The sequence below is a fragment of the Amphibalanus amphitrite genome, unplaced genomic scaffold (genome assembly GCF_019059575.1).
Source record: "Amphibalanus amphitrite isolate SeventyFive unplaced genomic scaffold, NRLGWU_Aamphi_draft 001470F_arrow, whole genome shotgun sequence".
NCBI classification, from domain to species: domain Eukaryota; kingdom Metazoa; phylum Arthropoda; class Thecostraca; order Balanomorpha; family Balanidae; genus Amphibalanus; species Amphibalanus amphitrite.
The window spans coordinates 43,685-62,104 of NW_024882963.1; the positions used below are offsets into that span (position 1 = coordinate 43,685).

The following is an 18,420-nucleotide window of genomic DNA, read 5'->3' on the forward strand; positions in this document are numbered from 1 at the left end:
CCGGAGGGGAGGAGCCGGCACGCTCCCTCTGCTGGGGGAAGCGTATCGTATCGCTAGTCGCTACACCTGTCCCAGTCAGACAGGGAACAACGTGTTACTGAGCCTTCGTCTGGTAAGGGCTCCCGCAACAAGCCTGTGATACGCCAACCCTCCACGTCTCTCGAGCAGCTAGCTGTGCGTGAGCCATAACATGACCAGCTTAGTGTTAACTGTTTTTTTTTTCAGCGTTCTTGTGTGTTGGTAGTGTAGTTTCTGAGTGTTCCCTATAACATGTTTTCATTATTTGACCAAGCCATCCCAAGCGTAGTATCGGAATGGATGACCGACGAGCAGACAAACCGCCATACCAAACTCGAACAGCACGGCAGTACCAGGCATTCACCGTAACGATACCGGTCTATAGTCCAGTAATCCGCAAGAGCTTTCGATCTGTAATCCAGTAATCCGCCGAGAGCTTTGTCTATACATACTCGCCATGTAAACAACCATTCCATGTCTCTGGAAATACGCACCGAGTATCTTGCAATGTAAACAAATGACATAAGCACAGCCCAGTACCAACGGAATGCTATCCAGGGCTTAGATCATCGCTGGAAAGCGGCATCGTTGACGAGCGATGCGCCTTGCTTGACGAAAAGCCGCCCCGAACTAGCAACCTCGGACGAAGTCAGACCTGAACCAGCTCCCCTTCTGAGTGTTACTGGGTGACCCCCTCTCCCCCCCCCCCCTCCTCGTGATGATGACAGCAGAGGTCAGCTCCTTACAGCGGCCACAGTCCATGCCCCAGATGACAATCACTATCCCATTGTCGCACGCCCGGACCACGCGGAGAGAGCGGTCCGGGATGGGGAGCGACTCGTGGCGGCGCGGCGACACGCTCTCATAATGGCGTTTGTGACCAGTGCAGCCCGCGGTGACGACAGAATCAACTCAAAATACGGAAACACAATGCACGACGGGCGTTTGATGTGTTTTGTGACCGAAAAACGCACGTGCGTATGACACAACTTGAGAGCACAATAATGAAACGGGATTTTCATATCCGCGTAGAGCCTGCCGATGGTAGTGAACATAGCACACTGTATTTCTTTTTGTATTAGTTTGAATCTAAACGTAATTCGATGCGATTTGCCACGGCTAGGAGGAGAACCGGTCAGAAATATACGCGTTCCCAGGTGTAGTGAAGACCGCAATCGGCTTTTCAAGGAAAAACAGACGCTAGCGTAAAGAAGGTCGGTCGTTACTGCATACCTAAGGGCGTTACATCAGTATTATGGATATCTCTGCACCATGGGAACGTTAACTCCGGAAGTGCAAGTAGGCGAGTCGAGAGATCAGGGTAATGCTAGCGCATTCTCCAGCTGCTCCTCAATGATACACAAACGAGGACTTCCACTCGAATATCAATCAAATATTACAGATGTATTATTTATATGCAATACACCATGAGACGCTTCTTATTGCGTATTCGGAATTTCACACAAGTATTCGAAATGTTACAAATACTTCCACTGGATTAACTTTCGCTTTACTTCACTCGGGCTTATCATATCGGCACAAAACCATCCCGGTATTCACAGCTCGCAGTTCTGTAAACACGCGACGCTTTTCGGGATGCTTTTTAGGTCACGAAACAATATCACGGTGGAAATACATCACTGATTCCTCGTCAAAGTGTGCCGCTCTGTGCAATCACCAAGACAAATTCCTCTCTAGCAGTCACCCCGTCATAAACACACCACTCCAGCTAAGCGGTAACACTGAATACTATCCAGTGCAACGTCAATGCTCGACAGACCCTCGCACCCGAGTCCGCCAGCCTATGTAGCAACAGCAACCGATTGACTGTGTGTGTGCGCGTCAGACTCCCATTTCTGCAGTGTTGCACAATGGACTGAGCGAACACGCGCCCGGGGCACGTGTTACGGGCTCTGGCGGGACTCCGCGCGGCGTGATCGAGCAGAGGGTTTCAGGGGCACGGCAGCCACCCCTCCCCTCCCCCACCGCTCTCCCCGTACTGCGTCTGCACTGTGGGTGCTAGTTTATCGCCCGTACATACACAAAGTTGACGTCTATTCAATGCAACAGCCAAGGTTCTGGCCGGTTGGCCTCAGCGGCAAGTGTTTGCGTTCAGTGGCTAACGGAGCTGAAAGATAGGATAAGGAGCCCGACTGGACCGCGCCCTGCGACCCGCTACGAGCGGCAGATCCCCACACAGTCGCGTGATATCCACAAGGGCGGGGCAGGGCACGTGAAGCGGCCACGGAGTATTTCAGGGTGAGAACGAAGTCAAAATAACTCCAGTTCAATCATGCATACTGCATAGTTAGTACAAAAATGCGTGTTTGATTCACTCAACTGAAACAGGCAGACAGGTGATGCACCAGTATCATACAACGCCTTTCCAATACATGCTCGTCGTTTCTGTTGCCCTTCACTGAGCCGCCAGTCCCAGAGACAGCGCCCAGTGCCCATCTACTCACCATTCGCTGGCGTTCCTCCTCGATCAGGTTGATGAGCGAGGCGAACTGTTTGAGACTGCCGGCGATGACGATCTCGTCATCCGTCTGTGATCCGCCGATACAGTCGAACTGGAATTTGTCCAGACTGTTGGCGAACGCCCGCTGACATCGCGACAGCTCTGCGGGACACGAAACGGGGCCGGCGGTCACGGGCGTGCAGGGGACGGGGGTAGGTGGTCACGGGTCGGCCGGGGGAAGACGGTCACGACTCACGACTCACGGTCAGGCGTGGAGGATGCTCAGAGGAGGGATGGGGCCTGGGGGGACGATCACGGGCGGTCGGAGGAAGCCTGAGGTGACAGACTGGCGGTCTGAGGAGGACAGTTGGCGGGAAGGATGACAGATTCGATACGGCTAGAACTAGATGACGACAGGATGTTATGTTAAAGTCACAAACAAAACTGTTAGTGTCAGAGTATATGACCGATTGTCTTACTTCAATTTGATTGCGAGAATGCAAGGATGTGTTGGCATCTGGAAGACATCCAACATTTGATGATAAATTTGAGAAACATCGGAAAAACAGCAGCAAGCTTGAAGCCGAACAAAGATTACTTCATCATAACATACCTACCGATGTTAGTAGGGTGACTGTTTTTGCTCGATTTGCTCGATCGACCCATGCTCGATTTAGAAATGTCGAGCCTGGCTCAGTCCCAATATCTGCATGAATAAACAAAGCAGCAGCCCCCGATAAATGAACTTACTGCCCTTATTACTGAGAACTACTCAGTATTCACTATTCAGCTGCTAGCCATATCAGTTTTCGTGGCCTGACCTCCGTAGAGCCCGAGTCCGAATTCAACTTCAGTCCGAGTCCAACTCCAGAGTTCAAACTCGGACAAAACCAGGGAAGAACGTGATGAGCAAAGCAAATTACGGTGCATTGGTATATAGTAAAACTATAGTAGAATACCACGTTTGAGACAAGTCGATTATAACTTCGCTGGCAACTACATACATCTTACCTATGCATCACCACGAATTTAACGACTTCTGCATGTAATCGTCTCAGCAATGCCAGTAGGCCTGGTTTACGTCGCCTCTGTATACACAAGTTAACCCTATCTGGAACTAAGCAGACATTGTGAGTCCATTTGGAGCTGGCAGTGTCGACCTTCAGCCGCCCTTGGCCGCGGTCCGGATATACACACATGGATGCTTCTGGCGACATCCCGTGAGTGTGTGTCGGTCCGATGACTAACCGCTCATGAGAACGAATCACTGAGCGTATCTCCCGTCCACAGAAGGCCAGTGTGTCCCCTTCCGGGCTCAGGGTCTACCACAGGGACCGACTAGGTCACTGGTCGCTGATCAGTGGTCAGCATGCCTCCCTCCAGACTCAGAGTTCAACACAGTCTCCATCCAGGCTCAGGGTTTACCGCACGTCCCGACTGAGCAGAAACTGACCCGAGACGCCGACCGAACAGGACCGGAGACGGGACGGAGCTCCGTCACTGACACCGTGAGTGGACGGTGTCGCACGCGCCATCCGGAAACCCTGAGTCACTAGGCCGGCCGCCGGCTGTGCACAGCTGGTGCACGCCTTGTGCACGACCATTGCACGGCCTGGCGAGCGTCGCGCTCAATCGCCGTCCGGCTAAGGACTTCCGCCGCGTTGTTCTCGGCAGCGTGTGCCGTCTCTGCGTCAGTCCGGTCCTGTCCAGTTTCGTTCCTACTCTATCCCATACGATCCGTGCGGCCGTGCCTCCTCCATCCCATACGATCCGTGCCTCCTCCGTCCCTTCCATTCTGCTCTCCTCCATCCCTTCCATTCCGTTCCTCTCCCATCCCTTCCGTTCCAGCACAACCCATCCCTTACAGTTCCGCCTTGCTCGATCTCTTCTACTTCCCCTTCAACCAACCCCTTCTCGTTCTGCCTCAGCATCTATCTCCTAGAGGCTAGAGCCCACCCCCATCCCCAGGCAATGCATTACAGTTCCATCTTCCAGTTATATCCTGACTCGTTTCCTTCCTCCCTATCTTCCTTAGACGTTGCGGAAGGGAAGTACGTCACGTTCGCCGGGTTCCGCATCCCACTGGTTTTGACGCTGAGGTCATCGTCCGACCGCTGGGCCAGACATGCTGGCCAGGCGGCAGCCACGCTGACTAACCTAATCAGTGTTCTAAAATTGGATATTGGTTGGGTGTGCCGATGAAGAAAGAACACTCCTAGGATGAGAAAAAAGAAAGTAAATAACTGAAGTATTTTTGCAAAATGGTGTAATGTCAATTTTTATGCCAACTGATAAACCAGGATTGCATGTCAGGATCTTGACAGGGTGTGGAACAAAAGGATGTGGGTGCATCAACTGTCAATTGACATGTGAACTGGCTGTTGGGAATAGATGAAAACTCTTTTCAGAGATGAAGTTAAGCCGGTCATTCATGTTTCAGGGATGAAAATATTTTCCCCATTAGGTGTGATCGGCCGGTCAGTCTTACCTCTGTTGTCTGTAAAATACTGGAATCCCTCATCAGAGACACAATCTATCAGCACTTCTCAGAGAACCACCTGTGGGCAGACTGCCAGCATGGCTTCCGGCCAAAGCGCTCCTGCAGCACCCAGCTGGTCAAAGTGCTTGATGACTGGAGCAGGGCCCTAGAGAATCATAAGCCTGTCGATGTAATGTACCTGGACTTCCAGAAGGCTTTCGACTCTGTTCCTCACCAACGATTCCTCTATAAACTCAGGAGTCACGGGGTGAGCGGCAAGCTGATCACATGGATCGGGGCTTTCCTGAGAGCCAGGAGACAGCAGGTAGTGATTAATGGTCAGTCATCTGACTGGTCGGAGGTGGTCAGCGGGGTACCCCAAGGCTCGGTCCTGGGTCCACTACTGTTCTTGATTTTCATTAATGACATGCCTGAGGTTGTTGGTTCCTCGCTGACGATGTTCGCGGACGACACGAAGCTGTACTCCACGGTAGCCTCTACTCTCGCTGCTTCTAGCCTCCAGTCTGACCTCGAGGCTCTGGTCAACTGGGCGGACGCCTGGCAACTCCCCTTCAATGAGGCGAAGTGTAAGGTCATGCACCTCGGACGAAACAACCCAGCAAAGCAGTATGTGATGAGAGACTCTGAGATGAGCGTCGTGCGGGTGGAGAAGGATCTGGGCGTGCAAGTCGATGACGAGCTGAAGTTCAGACAACATGCTTCAGCAGCCGTAGCCAAGGCCAACCAGATTCTCGCTGTGATTCGTCGCTCATTCGTGCTGATAAACGAGTGCACGCTGCCGCTGCTTTACAAGTCCCTGGTGCGCCCGCACCTCGAGTACGGCAACCTCGTGTGGGGCCCTTTCAACAGGGCGGACCAGAAGCTGGTGGAGAGGGTACAGCGCAGAGCTACGCGCATGGTGGCCAACCTTCGCCACCTGCCCTACCAAGAGAGGCTCAGGGCTCTGAAACTTCCATCGCTGTACTACCGACGCAAACGGGGCGACATGATATTCACCTACCAGATGTTCCATGGAGGGGTTGATGTTGAAGTCACGGATCTCTTCTGCCCCGCCACGGGTGCCGTTACACGAGGTCACCCACACAAGCTCCGCAAGCCAGAGGCGGTCAGCAGACTGAGGAGAGCTGCATTCGCAGTCAGGGCCGTGAACGACTGGAACGGCCTACCTGCTCAAGTGGTCAGTGCCCCCACCGTGGACTCGTTCAAGGCGAGACTCGATGCCCACTGGGGCCATCACTGGTATCATATACCAGACACGGATTAACAAATGGCAAAAGGGACAGGAGCTCGGTTAGAACGGGACCTCCAGGCCGAGTTGGCCTTTATTATGCCCGAACACCGTAAGGTAAGGTAAGGTAGGTAGGATACCTAGTTTAAGATTCTATTGATGCTGAGAAAGGGAAACCAAAGCCTTGAGTTCAGTGAATCAATTGCAGAATAGGAAAATAATACACAAAAATACAATGGTTCAGTCACTGAAAAAGACCTGACAACTAGATAACTTATGTAATAGCTTCCTTGATGTAATTATCTCATTCAGGAAAAATGAAAAGTGAAATCAACCTAAGCATTAGAGTTCCCTCATCTCAATCTGATTGGACTTAGAAGACGATTATATAGCATGGCCATGTATAAAATAAACTTTGTGTCTTTGTGTAGACTGTAGTGAAACCAGACAGTTTGCTTTGAGACTGCAACAGAATACATCAACATTGTGATTGGGTACTAGATACTGATTCTGGTTTAACATAGGCGTAGGAACAGGGGGGCCGGGGGGGCCATGGCCCCCCCCCACTTTCGGAGGTGGGGGGCCAGCAATGTTAACTGGCCCCCCCACTTTTTGCTGACTTAAGTGTCTGTCTGTACCTACCACCCGGTACCCTAAACACCAGAACTTGACAACTATTCAGCTTGCCCTTTAGTGAAGATTCGCTTTTGTTTCTACAGCGTTATTGACCGCAATTTCCTTCACTCAATGAAGAAAACCATATCAGAGACAAGACTGTGAGTCCTGGTGCCGCAGCATTTTGTTGATTACGATGCGCGGGACAGCGAGCACTGAAAAGGTATAAGACAATACTAGCACGGTGCAGGAGAATGCGTATACAAACGACCAACGCTTGACCGGATCTGCTTGGGGTCGGCATAGTTCGTCAAAGGCGTACTAGCTGGGGGCCAGGGTGACCGTGCCCCCGCCTCGGTTCCAACAGGCTGGGGGCCAGCAATGTCTGTATCTGCCCCTCCATTTGCCCCCCCCCCCTCCCCAAACAAACAATGGGCCCCCATGGGCGTATGGGGCTCTGGCACTTATTCGATTGTCACGAGGCTCAAGAATCCAACGCCAGCTATTAACAGTTCCCAAACCAGTCTTTGAGGGTCCTACATTGATCTCAGAGGGCCCTTCAGTGGCGGTCAAGCGCCCACATTGACCACTGAGAACCCACATTGACCTCTGAGGTTCCTCCACTGGCATTTGAGGACCCCTAAACCGGCCTCAAGGGCCCAGCCGGCGTCTGAGGGCCTCACATCGGCCTCTGGTGGCCTCATTTCTGTCTCTGGGGTCCCAAGACTAACCTTTAGGTGCCTCTGAGGCCCCCGCACTGAATTCTGGAGACCCGATGCCGGCCTCTAAGGGTACGCATCGGCCTCTGAGGGTCCATCTTGGCCTTAGGGGTCCAACGCCGGCCCATGCCGATCTGTTACGTCCCCACACTGACCTCTAAGGGCCCATGCTGGCCTGTAAGGACCCACATTAGCCTCTGAGGGCCTTGCACTGGATTCTGAAGACCGATGCTGGCCTCAGAGGCCCATCTTGGTTTTTGAGGGCAAGTACTTCTGCTGGCCTTTGGGGTCCAACGCCGGCCCATGCCGGCATTTTAGGGTCCCACACTGACCTCTGAGGGCCCAAGCTGGCCTGTAAGGACCCACATTAGCCTTTGATGGCCCAAGTCGGCATCTAAAGGTCTGAAACTGCTCTTTGCAGGCCCTGTACTGGTCTCTGAGGGCCTTAACCCTCGCCGGCCGAGGGGGGGGGGGGGTGCCGCCCCTCCGTAGTTTTTTTTCGCGATAGCTCCGATTACGCCGGCGATAAAGAGCGGAAGCTTGGCATACCTGGCCTTTGAATCAAGCCGGATCTTTTGACACCAACCGCATTTTCGGGTCAGATCAGGTCACTGACCTATGAGGTCATAAGTGAACCTCTGCACGGTCTTCAGATGTCGCAACTTCGCAACGCCCTCACTGCCAGAGAAGATTTCACAGGGAAATGAACCTTGCAGGACCTAGTATCCATTAGGAGTCTCACAACTTGTACATCTCGGATTTTCCTAAAGGTCATATGAGGTAAGGTCATTTTCGTGACCTCACCATTAGGCATAAGTCAATGGGGATAAACTGAAAGCTTTTTTTCTGGCGCCGGGAACGATCTCCAACTATCTCAAGCACACCGAATCGTGATTTCATGCACTCCTTGCAAGGTTCGATGCGTCACTTTTGCAATGTTGACCTTGCGCGACGTCATTTATGACGTTATAAGGGTCATATTAGTTTTTCGTCAATAACTACCGATCAAATTGAGCTAGCGAGTCGGGAAAGCCACCAATGGACTTATGAAGACCTTCCGAATCGAATGATATGAGACGAGACCTCATTCGACCAATTTCGTGACCTGGGGGCGCTGACCTGACCGTGACCCGAGGTCAACACCCTAAGTTTACCTCACCCAAATAAAAAGTATATCATTCGACGCACCTGAGAGAGGCGAACACGATGCTGGCAAAATCGCGGCTCTGCGCCCTGCGGCCGTTTCTTGCGAAGTTATTCACCAAAAACGGAACCGTGCCTTGAGGCACTTGACTTGACCTCAGGTCACCGGTTGACCTAGGACCTTAAAATCGGGTATCGATCTCTGCGTCTCGTAACGGCGCACACGCTCGTTTTTTCCGCGACGCGCTAGCTCCACCTGGGGCGAAACGGCGAGAGGGGTCGTACCCGCCCGCCCCCCTCGGCGGTAGGTAGAAAACTTATAGGTCCGGGCCGGCGAGTGTTAAACTGGTCTCTGAGGGCCCACACCGGCCTCTGACAGTCAATCAGCCCAGTTGCAGTGGTCGCTAATATAAAACCTCTTAAAAACCTTACAGGCCTGGCTGAGCCTAGCTGGGCCCTTCATGCTGATTTTTATAGGTATATTGAAAAGACTCGCTTTGCACATTTCACGCTTGCTCGTAATTAAAAAGTTGCTGGATGCCTCTGGAATTTGCATGGGTGCCAACGGCTGCGGAGGACAGGGGAACGCGTCCATCAGTTTGACTTTATTGACGGGAGTCTCCCTGAAATTTAACCAATTTTATTTTTGTTTTTGTCTCGATTTTTTTACCTCTGAGCATGTTTGCGAAAACAAAGTGGCCGAAATCCGAGGAGAAATTAGATTTTGGGGGTAGGTTAGGTTTTAGACCTCTGGGAGCCTGGCCCCCCCACTTTCGAAAACGTTCCTACGCCTATGTCTGGTTACCAGCTACTGATGAAAACATGAAATGTTTTAAGCCATATGTGTGCTTAATCATCATCATTAGGGCGAACTACAGCACGCATCAACACCAAAATAGGTATAGGTACTTCTTGAAACAATGGATATTGCATTGATATTTACCATTGAACCAAGCATCAAGCAGCATCTCTCATTATCATCAAGTCAATTCCATACATCCTGTGCTATGACAACTGCAGCATAGGTAGGCAGGATGTAATCATTGCCTTGGCATTATTGCTTTACTTAACATTCATGACGGTGAGCTTGATAATACATACTGGTGATAGTTTTTAGTTTTAAGGGACACAGGCTATTTTATTCAACTGCACCCAGAAGCCTAGCATGTATGAAGTTAAAACCAAAACAGGGGAAGTGAAGGTACTCACGTTTTGCGGCATCAAGAACTTCTTTGATGTCCTTCACCAGAGATTTAATTGATGCACTGGTGTTTTCAAGCTCCTTTTCATAAGCATGCAGATTTTGCCGGAAGTAGGGGCTGTCTGTCAAGCAGTCAGCTAGCTCCAAGGGAAGCAAGCACTGTCGACCCATTTTGTCGAGTCTTCAGAAACTGTTTATTCTCTATCAAAGCCACGAGCCACACGCACACCTGTTGCACTAACTGCAATGTTTGAATCAGGTGCAGTTCAGTTCAACCTCAACTGAAGAACAACCTCTTCAACTCTGACTCAACCAACCAGCTAGCTTTCTCGAATCAATCAAGGCCCAAATCCATGTTGATATTTACATTGGTAGGAGCACTACCATTTCAATTAGAAGCGCTCCCAAGTATATAAATATACGCTGGATTGTTTCTGTCCAGTCTAGATGGTTCAACACAAAGGCACACCCTGTCACACGAGCCCAGCCCGAGCACCCCACACCTTCAAACGCACTCTCAAAACTGACTTTGATTGACATCATTTTCGCCGGAGGCGCAGCACAACAACCATAACTGTCGCAACTATTTCCTACCATATTAAAGGAATTCCTTTACCTTTACACAATACCGAAACATCATTATCTGATGATTTGTGCGTTGATGCAATATGACTAAGTCACTCAATAGTTGAATTTATTTTTAAAATTAATTTTCGCATATTTCTTGAAATATCAAAGTAATGGGCCATAAGGTCTCACCTCTCTTCGCTGAAAAGAAAAAAGAATAAAGGCAAGGGCAGGTAAAGGGAAAACTCCAATATTGCTACCATATTTTAGGAAACCACTAGCAAATAAAAATAGTTCTGCTATATGTAAAATAAATCCGTTATAAGCATAGATATACAGACATATCTATGGTTATTAGCACCATAAATGAAATTGCTATCATTATAGATGATTTCAAAATCAACGTAATAGTTCTGCTTGATAACAATTTAATATCCAAATCATTAAATCTAAAGAAGGCTAGCAAAAAACTGTCCCGAATCGCATTCCCTGGGGTGATCGTAAAGGTTGAAATAACTAGACTCCGTCCGCTTTCAGGAAATCGCGATTGATGCGGGCAGAATTATAAGGTATATGTATTTCAAAAGGCTCATTGGCGGATCCAGTTGGACTTTTGGGGGGGGGCGTAAGTGGCCGAAAAATGGCCCCTTCGTTTCCATGCACCGCCAAAGGCGTATTGTTAGCCCGCCCCTCGGCCCTCACCCGTATATTGGTGTTTTGCCAGCCGTGAACGTTTAACCCTCGCCCGCACATGGGGGGGGGGGGTGGTTGCCACCCCCCCAGGCAGTCTTTCTGCTCTGCACTCAACATTTTTAGAGCTAGAAGGCTGATTTTTCGTACAGCTGCTCGTCTATCCTTTCTTGATGTCCACTGAAAATTTCAAGTTTCTGTGATTTTTGGTTTCGGAGATATGACCTTGTTTTTCAGGTCATGTCATGACCCAAATGGCCAATTCTCAACATCTTGCGTTTGCCATGGGCCTTGTGAGCTTTTGACACCCTGATTTCGGCCTTTTTTGCCAGTCTTACCTCCCACCTATCATGGAACATGTTGTTCGACGATGTACAGGGGTCAAGGTCAGGGTCAAGGTCAACCTAGGTCATCTAAGATAATTGCGTTTTAGGCAAGCTGAATTTACTTTTTGTGAAGTTTTTTGACTGCATTTTTGGTAAAAGCTTCTCAGATCATGATTTCATGTGATATGGACCCAAAAACAATCGGTGCACACATCAGTATACACACAGACACACACAGACATACAAACACATATAATTGACCTTGACCTAACTTGACCTGAAATGACCTCAGCAGCAAAATTCTGGTCGGATAGTGTGACAAAGAGGTTCTAGCTGGCTTGGCACCAGAAAACAGCATCGTCATCGGTATTTGATAAGCAGCGCACTTGATATCCAACGGTGACCCAAAACAGCAACATTTTTTAGTTTGACCTGACCTGGAAGGTCAATGACTGACCTGAGAAGGTAAAACTGGGTATCATTGGATTTGTCTCTTCCCAAAGAATCTTTTTGGTCTTTACTGCTAAGCTCTATCTCCAACAGGAACGAAATGGCGCGGGGGGGGTGGCAACCACCCCCCCCCCCCCATGTGCGTTCTAGGATGGGAAAATGGCATGTGCGGGCGAGGGTTAAAGGGGGGTCCGTTGGACCCCCTCGGCCTCCCCCTTGTCGTTTCGCCCCTGATCGAGCTAGAACTTCGTGGAAAAAACGAGCGTGCTGCCCGTGAGGAGAAGAGGCCGATGATAACCAACTTTAGGGTCTTAGGCCATGGTTGATCTTTTAGGTCAGGTCAATGACACAAAAGTCGGGAAAATCGGGTCTGTTAGAGCGCCGTTAAGTGTGACTGTTATTCACGTATACGGTCTGTTATGGGGTTTTCGGGATGCTTATCATGAATACCATGCTAGTTTTGATCACAGATGATGTTTCCATGCATTTAGGCCAGGTCGGGTCAGGTCAGATCAGGTCAGGTCAACCAGTAGGGGTCCTGCCAGGTATTGCTAGTGCGCAACCGCCTCACTGAAAAAAATTTTTACTCACTTTTCTGAGTAATGACTGAGTTGCCATTTTGTCCAATGGTAAAACTCACTCTAAATCCGCGTACTCAGGTAAAACTCAGGGCGGAACGCAGGTAAGACTCGGGCAAAACTCATTGCAAGTGAGTAGCATGTGAGTAACAAAGTGAGTTGCCATTTTGTCCGATGGTAAAACTCAGATAAAACTCAGTAAGTACTCATGCGTAACTCATGTCCTACTCAGACAACTCAGGCCAAACTCAGGTATTAGTAAGTCATTACTCATGAAAAACTAGGAAGTAACTCACATGTAACTCAGCTGGTACTAATGTAGGTATAACTCAGGTAGTAGTACGGCCATAACTCAGTTGGAACTCATCGGTTATTCAGTGAAAACTAGGGCTGTACTCAGGACGTACTCACGTCGATAACTCATACGATACTCGGGTGTTACTCAGGCGCCGCCTGAAACGGCTGATCTGATTCGTTTTATATTGGCTCAAGCCAATGTATAGGCTCGCCGCCCATGATAACAGCTGCCGCATCAGCATTATGCAATATGCATGCATGATGCTGATACAACAGCCACTACCAGGCAGCTAGTCTATATATTGGGATTGGCCAATATATAACGAATCATTGCCCAAAACCAGCATACATATCTGTATTATACCATGCCCGACCAACGTCTAGTCTTGCACTATTCGCCCCAGCCCTTACAAGAAATACATGTTTGTAGAAACGGTCGCATTGCGCTGTATTTAAATTCTGACACACGCCAAACTGCGTCGGGGGGGGGGGGGGGATCGACTCCACGTCAGCTCAGCTTCACTCTTTTGCCAGCTTCTCGACCTCAGTCTTCGCGGCTACAGGTGGCTGGCGCTCAGCATTGAATGGTGTGTGGAGCACATGGATACACACAAACCACAGCGTGTTTCGCACTTTGTGCGCCGTTTGTTGACTGAGCACAAAGTGCGCCGTCGCCCACAGCAAAAGACTCCCTTCCAAACCATGGATCCCCACAAGACTTCCGTTCGCTCCACGATGAGGCGGCACCGTTCGTTTTCTTCGGACTTGTTATGATAGGGGTGATCCAAATTTTCGTCACCCGTGTACGCCACCACTGACGCCTTCTCCGCCAAGATGCAGAGGAGGCTCAATGGGCCGTTCCCTGAAAACACAATAAAAAAGTCAGATTTTCTTTTGCCAGTAAGAGAAACGGAAGTTATAGGGCATGCAAGGTGATTGAAATATCAAAAGTTATCAAGTTACTTCAGCTCAAAATTAATGTTAAACCGCGCCGTGCTGGTGCTCTGAGTTTACCGTGATGTACTGGGGGGAGGGGGTCGTCTTCACGTCCCCTCTTCTAACTCGGCTGTTGGGGTTGGGCCACGTAGCGACACGCCGTAAGCGGCTTTCGAAAAAGCATTAAAGATATTTAAGGAAATACTTGGGTAATTTTAAGGTCAAGTCAAGTCAAGCCAAGTCTTGGGTAAGTCAAGTCAAGTCAAGCCAGGTCACCAGAGGTCAGGAAAGGCCAAATTTTGCTTATTTCAATATTTTCGAAAAACTGGTGCTTAACTCGGAACCAAAAGAGCTGCCCGCGGAAAAATGCAGTCAAAAGCCCTTTCGACTTTTTTTTTTGCTGGCGTTTGATCTCAGATTTGACCTCAGGTCAACAATTAAGCCTCCAGAGAGCAAAAACTCTAAAAAAGCCGTTTTTACCAAAATGTTTTCTGTAATACTTTCCACTCAAGAGTCACGACATTTATTTTGCCGTTAGCATAGTGTTCCTCTCGTCGGGACGAATAAACTATAATTAGACCTTGAAAGGCCATATTTAAAACTTGACCTTAGGTTGACCTGACCAGGTCATGTTGCATATCAGTCGATCCAAACCGTCAAGCTGAACACATATGAGGTGTTTTATTGCACTAGCAAATATATTTTATACATGCCAGGGGCGGATCCAGAAAATCTCCAAGGGAGGGGCCATTAGAAACCAGGAGGCCCCCCCATAATCCCACCTGTTGGAGGCCCCATCTTCCCACTTGTTGGGCCCCCCCCCCAAAAAAACTGCGTCTATTGAGCTTATCTAGCTGTTCAGGCAACATCTCAACATCTGTGCAGGCTTGGAGGCCCTCTGTGCAGGTTAGGAGGCCCTGTAAAAGTGGTCATCTCTGTGAGTATAAGAGACCTCCAAGTTATGAAAAGCTTTCCAATCTTCTAACAGAGAAGTCTTCTCAGCTAGTCTTCTAAGAAATAACTAAGTGGGTAGGTTAAAAAAAAAAACTCATCGGATTTCGGCTACTTTATTTTCAGGAGGCCCCCTTTTCAGCTTTTTAACTTTTTAACTTTTTATTTTATTTTTGAAAAAAAAAATCGACCAAGGGGGGGGCCATGGCCCCCATGGCCCCCCCTTGTATCCGCGCCTGATACATGCCGTAAGGTTGATACTTGACACATGGTAATGGGACAGTATCAAAAACGCTATACAATGAAATCCGTTCGATATTTTTTTGACATTTTACCTCAAACTGGTGTGAAATCGAGCGGTGAATTCCCTGAGCGAAAATGACAAAAATATCGAACGGTTTCCATGGCACGTTGCGAACGGTGCGATCGTCAGCGACCATTGAAATTTTTCCGATGTTAAGTCATTTGACGTGACCTGACCTTGAACGACCTGGGTCTAAAATTTCTTCATATGCAGAAACAAATGTATGAGCACAGAGCAGGTGTGCCGAAAATGGTGGCGCTGCGCGCCGCCGTTCTTAGATATTCGCGAAAAACCTGAGGGGGCGGGGTGGGGGGCGTAAAACGCCACCCAGCACAGCGCGGGTCAAGGTCGGATGGTCACCTTAACAGTCGGGTTTTAGTCTCGTAAAACACTTCCATGGGCGTCCAATATTAAAATCAGCTTGAAACAATCACATAAAATGTGTTATACTTAACAGTAATGGAAATAAGTATTTCACGTCCAAACGCGTCTCGCCGCGGTATCTAATAATCTAATATGTAAGGAAGGTTGAAAATGCTCGCTGAAATCGAATAGTGTACGAAAATATGTGTGTAGGCATTAAAAAAAAAACAGTCGGAAAAAATAATAACAGTGGAAAAATAATAAGCACAAACGAGACAAAAGAATCTTAAACGGTTCAGCGAGCGGAATTAAGACCATGGGCTCCACCACCGGGGGGGGGGGGGAGGGTACGGGGGACGTGTCCCCCAATATTTTACATTTTTAACATTGTGCCTATGGATGCTGCATGGAAAGAATCGACTTCAAACAACCTTCGCCCCCCCCCCAAAAAAAAACATCGGGTCGTGACGGAGTTCTTGTTTAAAGAAGTAAAAAGGGTCAAATGAACGTTCTTTTAGGATAAGGACAACATTATCCCACAAACATGTTTTTTTTAACCCTCGCATGTGTAGGGGGGGTCGGATGGACCCCCTTTCCCCATGGTTTTTCGCGAATAACTCGCGTAAAAAGCGGCTGATCGCGACGAAACTTTCAGTACCATCGCATTGATCAATTTTACACCTACCCTGAAACTTTCATGACCCTGACCCAAATGACCTTTGACCTGTGACCTCTTTTCCGAGACCATGTTTGGCCGGAATCGCGATTCGGCGTACGTCGGCTCGCATTAGCCGCGCGTTTGCAAGCTTTTCGTGGTTTCAAACGTTCAAACATGTGATTTGATGTTGCTCCCATGCATTAGGGTGGCTGTCAAGGTCACCTGAAGGTCAGGTCAGGTCATTGACCTTTGGTGACCTCGGGTGACCTCGGTTCACTTTTTCGAGTTTTACATGTTTCTAGGCTAGTTTTTGGAGCTGAATTCGAATTTAACAACCATTTGAACATTTACGAAGTAGTTTTGGTGCCTTCGTAACATGTTACGAAGCTGTCAGAGGCGGTTGACACGTACTACGAATACCCGTCACGACGCCTACTGATTGACCTGACCTGACCTGACCCGACCTGGTCTAAATGCTTAAAGACATCATTTGTGATCAAAACTAACACGATATTCGTGATCAGTACCCCGAAAAACCCCCTTAGCAGCCACATTTTACGACTTTCTAATAGGTCCCGATTTTCCCGACTTTGGGTCATTGACCTGACCTGGAAGGTCAACCAATGACCTAGGACCTTAAAATTGGGTATCATCGGCTTCCTCTCGTCACGGGCAACACGCTCGTTTTTTCCGCGAAGCTCTAGCTCGATCAGGGGCCAAACGGCAAGGGGGGGGTCCAACCGACCCCCCCTACACATTAGAAGCTGGAAAACGCCGCACACATGCAAGGGTTAAAGGGACCCTCCCACCTTAACATTAGTTTTGAGTTGAGATAGCCAAATTGGTGGCCATGGCCTGAAAATACCGGTTTGGGCATTCACAACATCGAAAAATGCTTTAATTCGGAGATATGGAATTTCAAACTTGCAGTTTTCGGATTCTAAGGGGCTAATGCATTGGTATGCCCCCTTAGAATTTGTGACGTCAGCGGAGGTCTAACGATTTTTAAATCTTTTACTAAAACGTTTGGTAGCACGCGGTGGTATATGCTGCTTTGCGCGCAACAAATGCCGCACTTTCAAATAAAGTCGCTAGGAACAGCGGAGATCCCAGAAAGTAAACAATAGTAAAAGTCTAATATCTTGAAAACCGGTGAATATTTTTCGATGAAATTTGGTAGATATTCGTTTTCGCTCTTCCTGAACCGAGCGACATCACTTTCATGCCAATTCATTAACTTTTTTGAAGGTGGGAGGGTCCCTTTAAATTTAAATATAACATAACTCACCTCTTCTTTCTCGATATGCCGGGTAGGTATCCCTCAGTTTCTCGATCGATCTGCTCCGCCGTTCACGGTTGGCACCGACCTCCTGACGCCGGCGGGGAATGTCTGCTGGTCCATCAGTTCACCTCCCTGTTCTCCGCGGCGCATGCGATTGATAAAAGCTTCATCGACAATCACCGAGCTCTTCACAGATAACTTACCCGTCCCATCCTTCGCTGCACGCCTTCCCCGCTCCTGCACTCTCCCGCACAATTTCACAATAGCCTCAACAATTCAACGTGAACTACGCGAGTCACCGCGCCACAACGGACTGAAGCGCGCGCCGCGGTTTTCGAACGCAACGGCTATAATACTCATCACGCGAACTCACGCATCACGCAGGAAACTCACCCTGCCGCGCATGCGCGCATCTTCAAGCCGGGGGTACCTCACGCACAACTGCACGTGAATTCGCGAGAACTCATGCATTGCGCAGGAAACTAGATTTGCCCGATTTGCCCAAGCAAAACTCATTTCCGACTCAGTTCGAATTCACGAAACTAAGCACTCAGAACTCACGCATAACGAAGTCACCCTGGTGATGTGAGTTAGATCAGCCAATAAGTGAGCACCACTATCGTATTCACTGAGTTTCTTCATGAGTTATTACTGAGTAATGCCTGGCCTGAGTAAAAATTTTTTTCAGTGCTCTGACAACTTCGTAACATGTTACGAAGATGCCAAAACTACTTCGTAAATGTTCAAATGGCTGCTAAATCCAAATTCAGCTCCAAAAACTAGCCTAGAAACATGTAAAACTGGAAAAAGTGAACCGAGGTCTTCAAAGGTCAATGACCTGACCTGACCTTCAGGTGACCTTGACACCCACCCTTTTGCATGGGAGCAGCATCATATCACATGTTTGAACGCTTGAAACCAGAAAAGACTGCAAACGCGTGGCTAATGCAAGCCGATATACACCGAATCACGATTCCGGCCAAACATGGTCTCGAAAAGTAGGTCACAGGTCAAAGGTCATTTGGGTCAGGGTCATGAAATTCCCAGGGTAGGTGTGAAATGGATCAATAGGATGGTACTTAAAGTTTCGTCGCGATCAGCCGCTTTCTACGCGAGTTATTTGCGAAAAAACC

At 48.8% G+C, this 18,420-nt stretch overlaps 1 protein-coding gene across 1 annotated transcript in view; it reads right to left on the bottom strand.

Annotated features, from left to right (window-relative positions):
* The window catches only part of LOC122373271 (rho GTPase-activating protein 26-like), a gene marked incomplete at its 3' end in the record, with an annotated part of 54,088 nt that extends 43,678 nt beyond the window's left edge, over positions 1 to 10,410 (bottom strand). Inside the window, exons 1-2 of the mRNA XM_043351177.1 lie at positions 9,894 to 10,410; positions 2,484 to 2,641 (exon numbers count right to left, since the gene is read on the bottom strand). Of these exons, the coding sequence (XP_043207112.1) occupies positions 2,484 to 2,641; positions 9,894 to 10,056 (321 nt within the window). The remainder of the gene's footprint in view (positions 1 to 2,483; positions 2,642 to 9,893) is intronic.
* Positions 10,411 to 18,420: the final 8,010 nt, after the last annotated feature.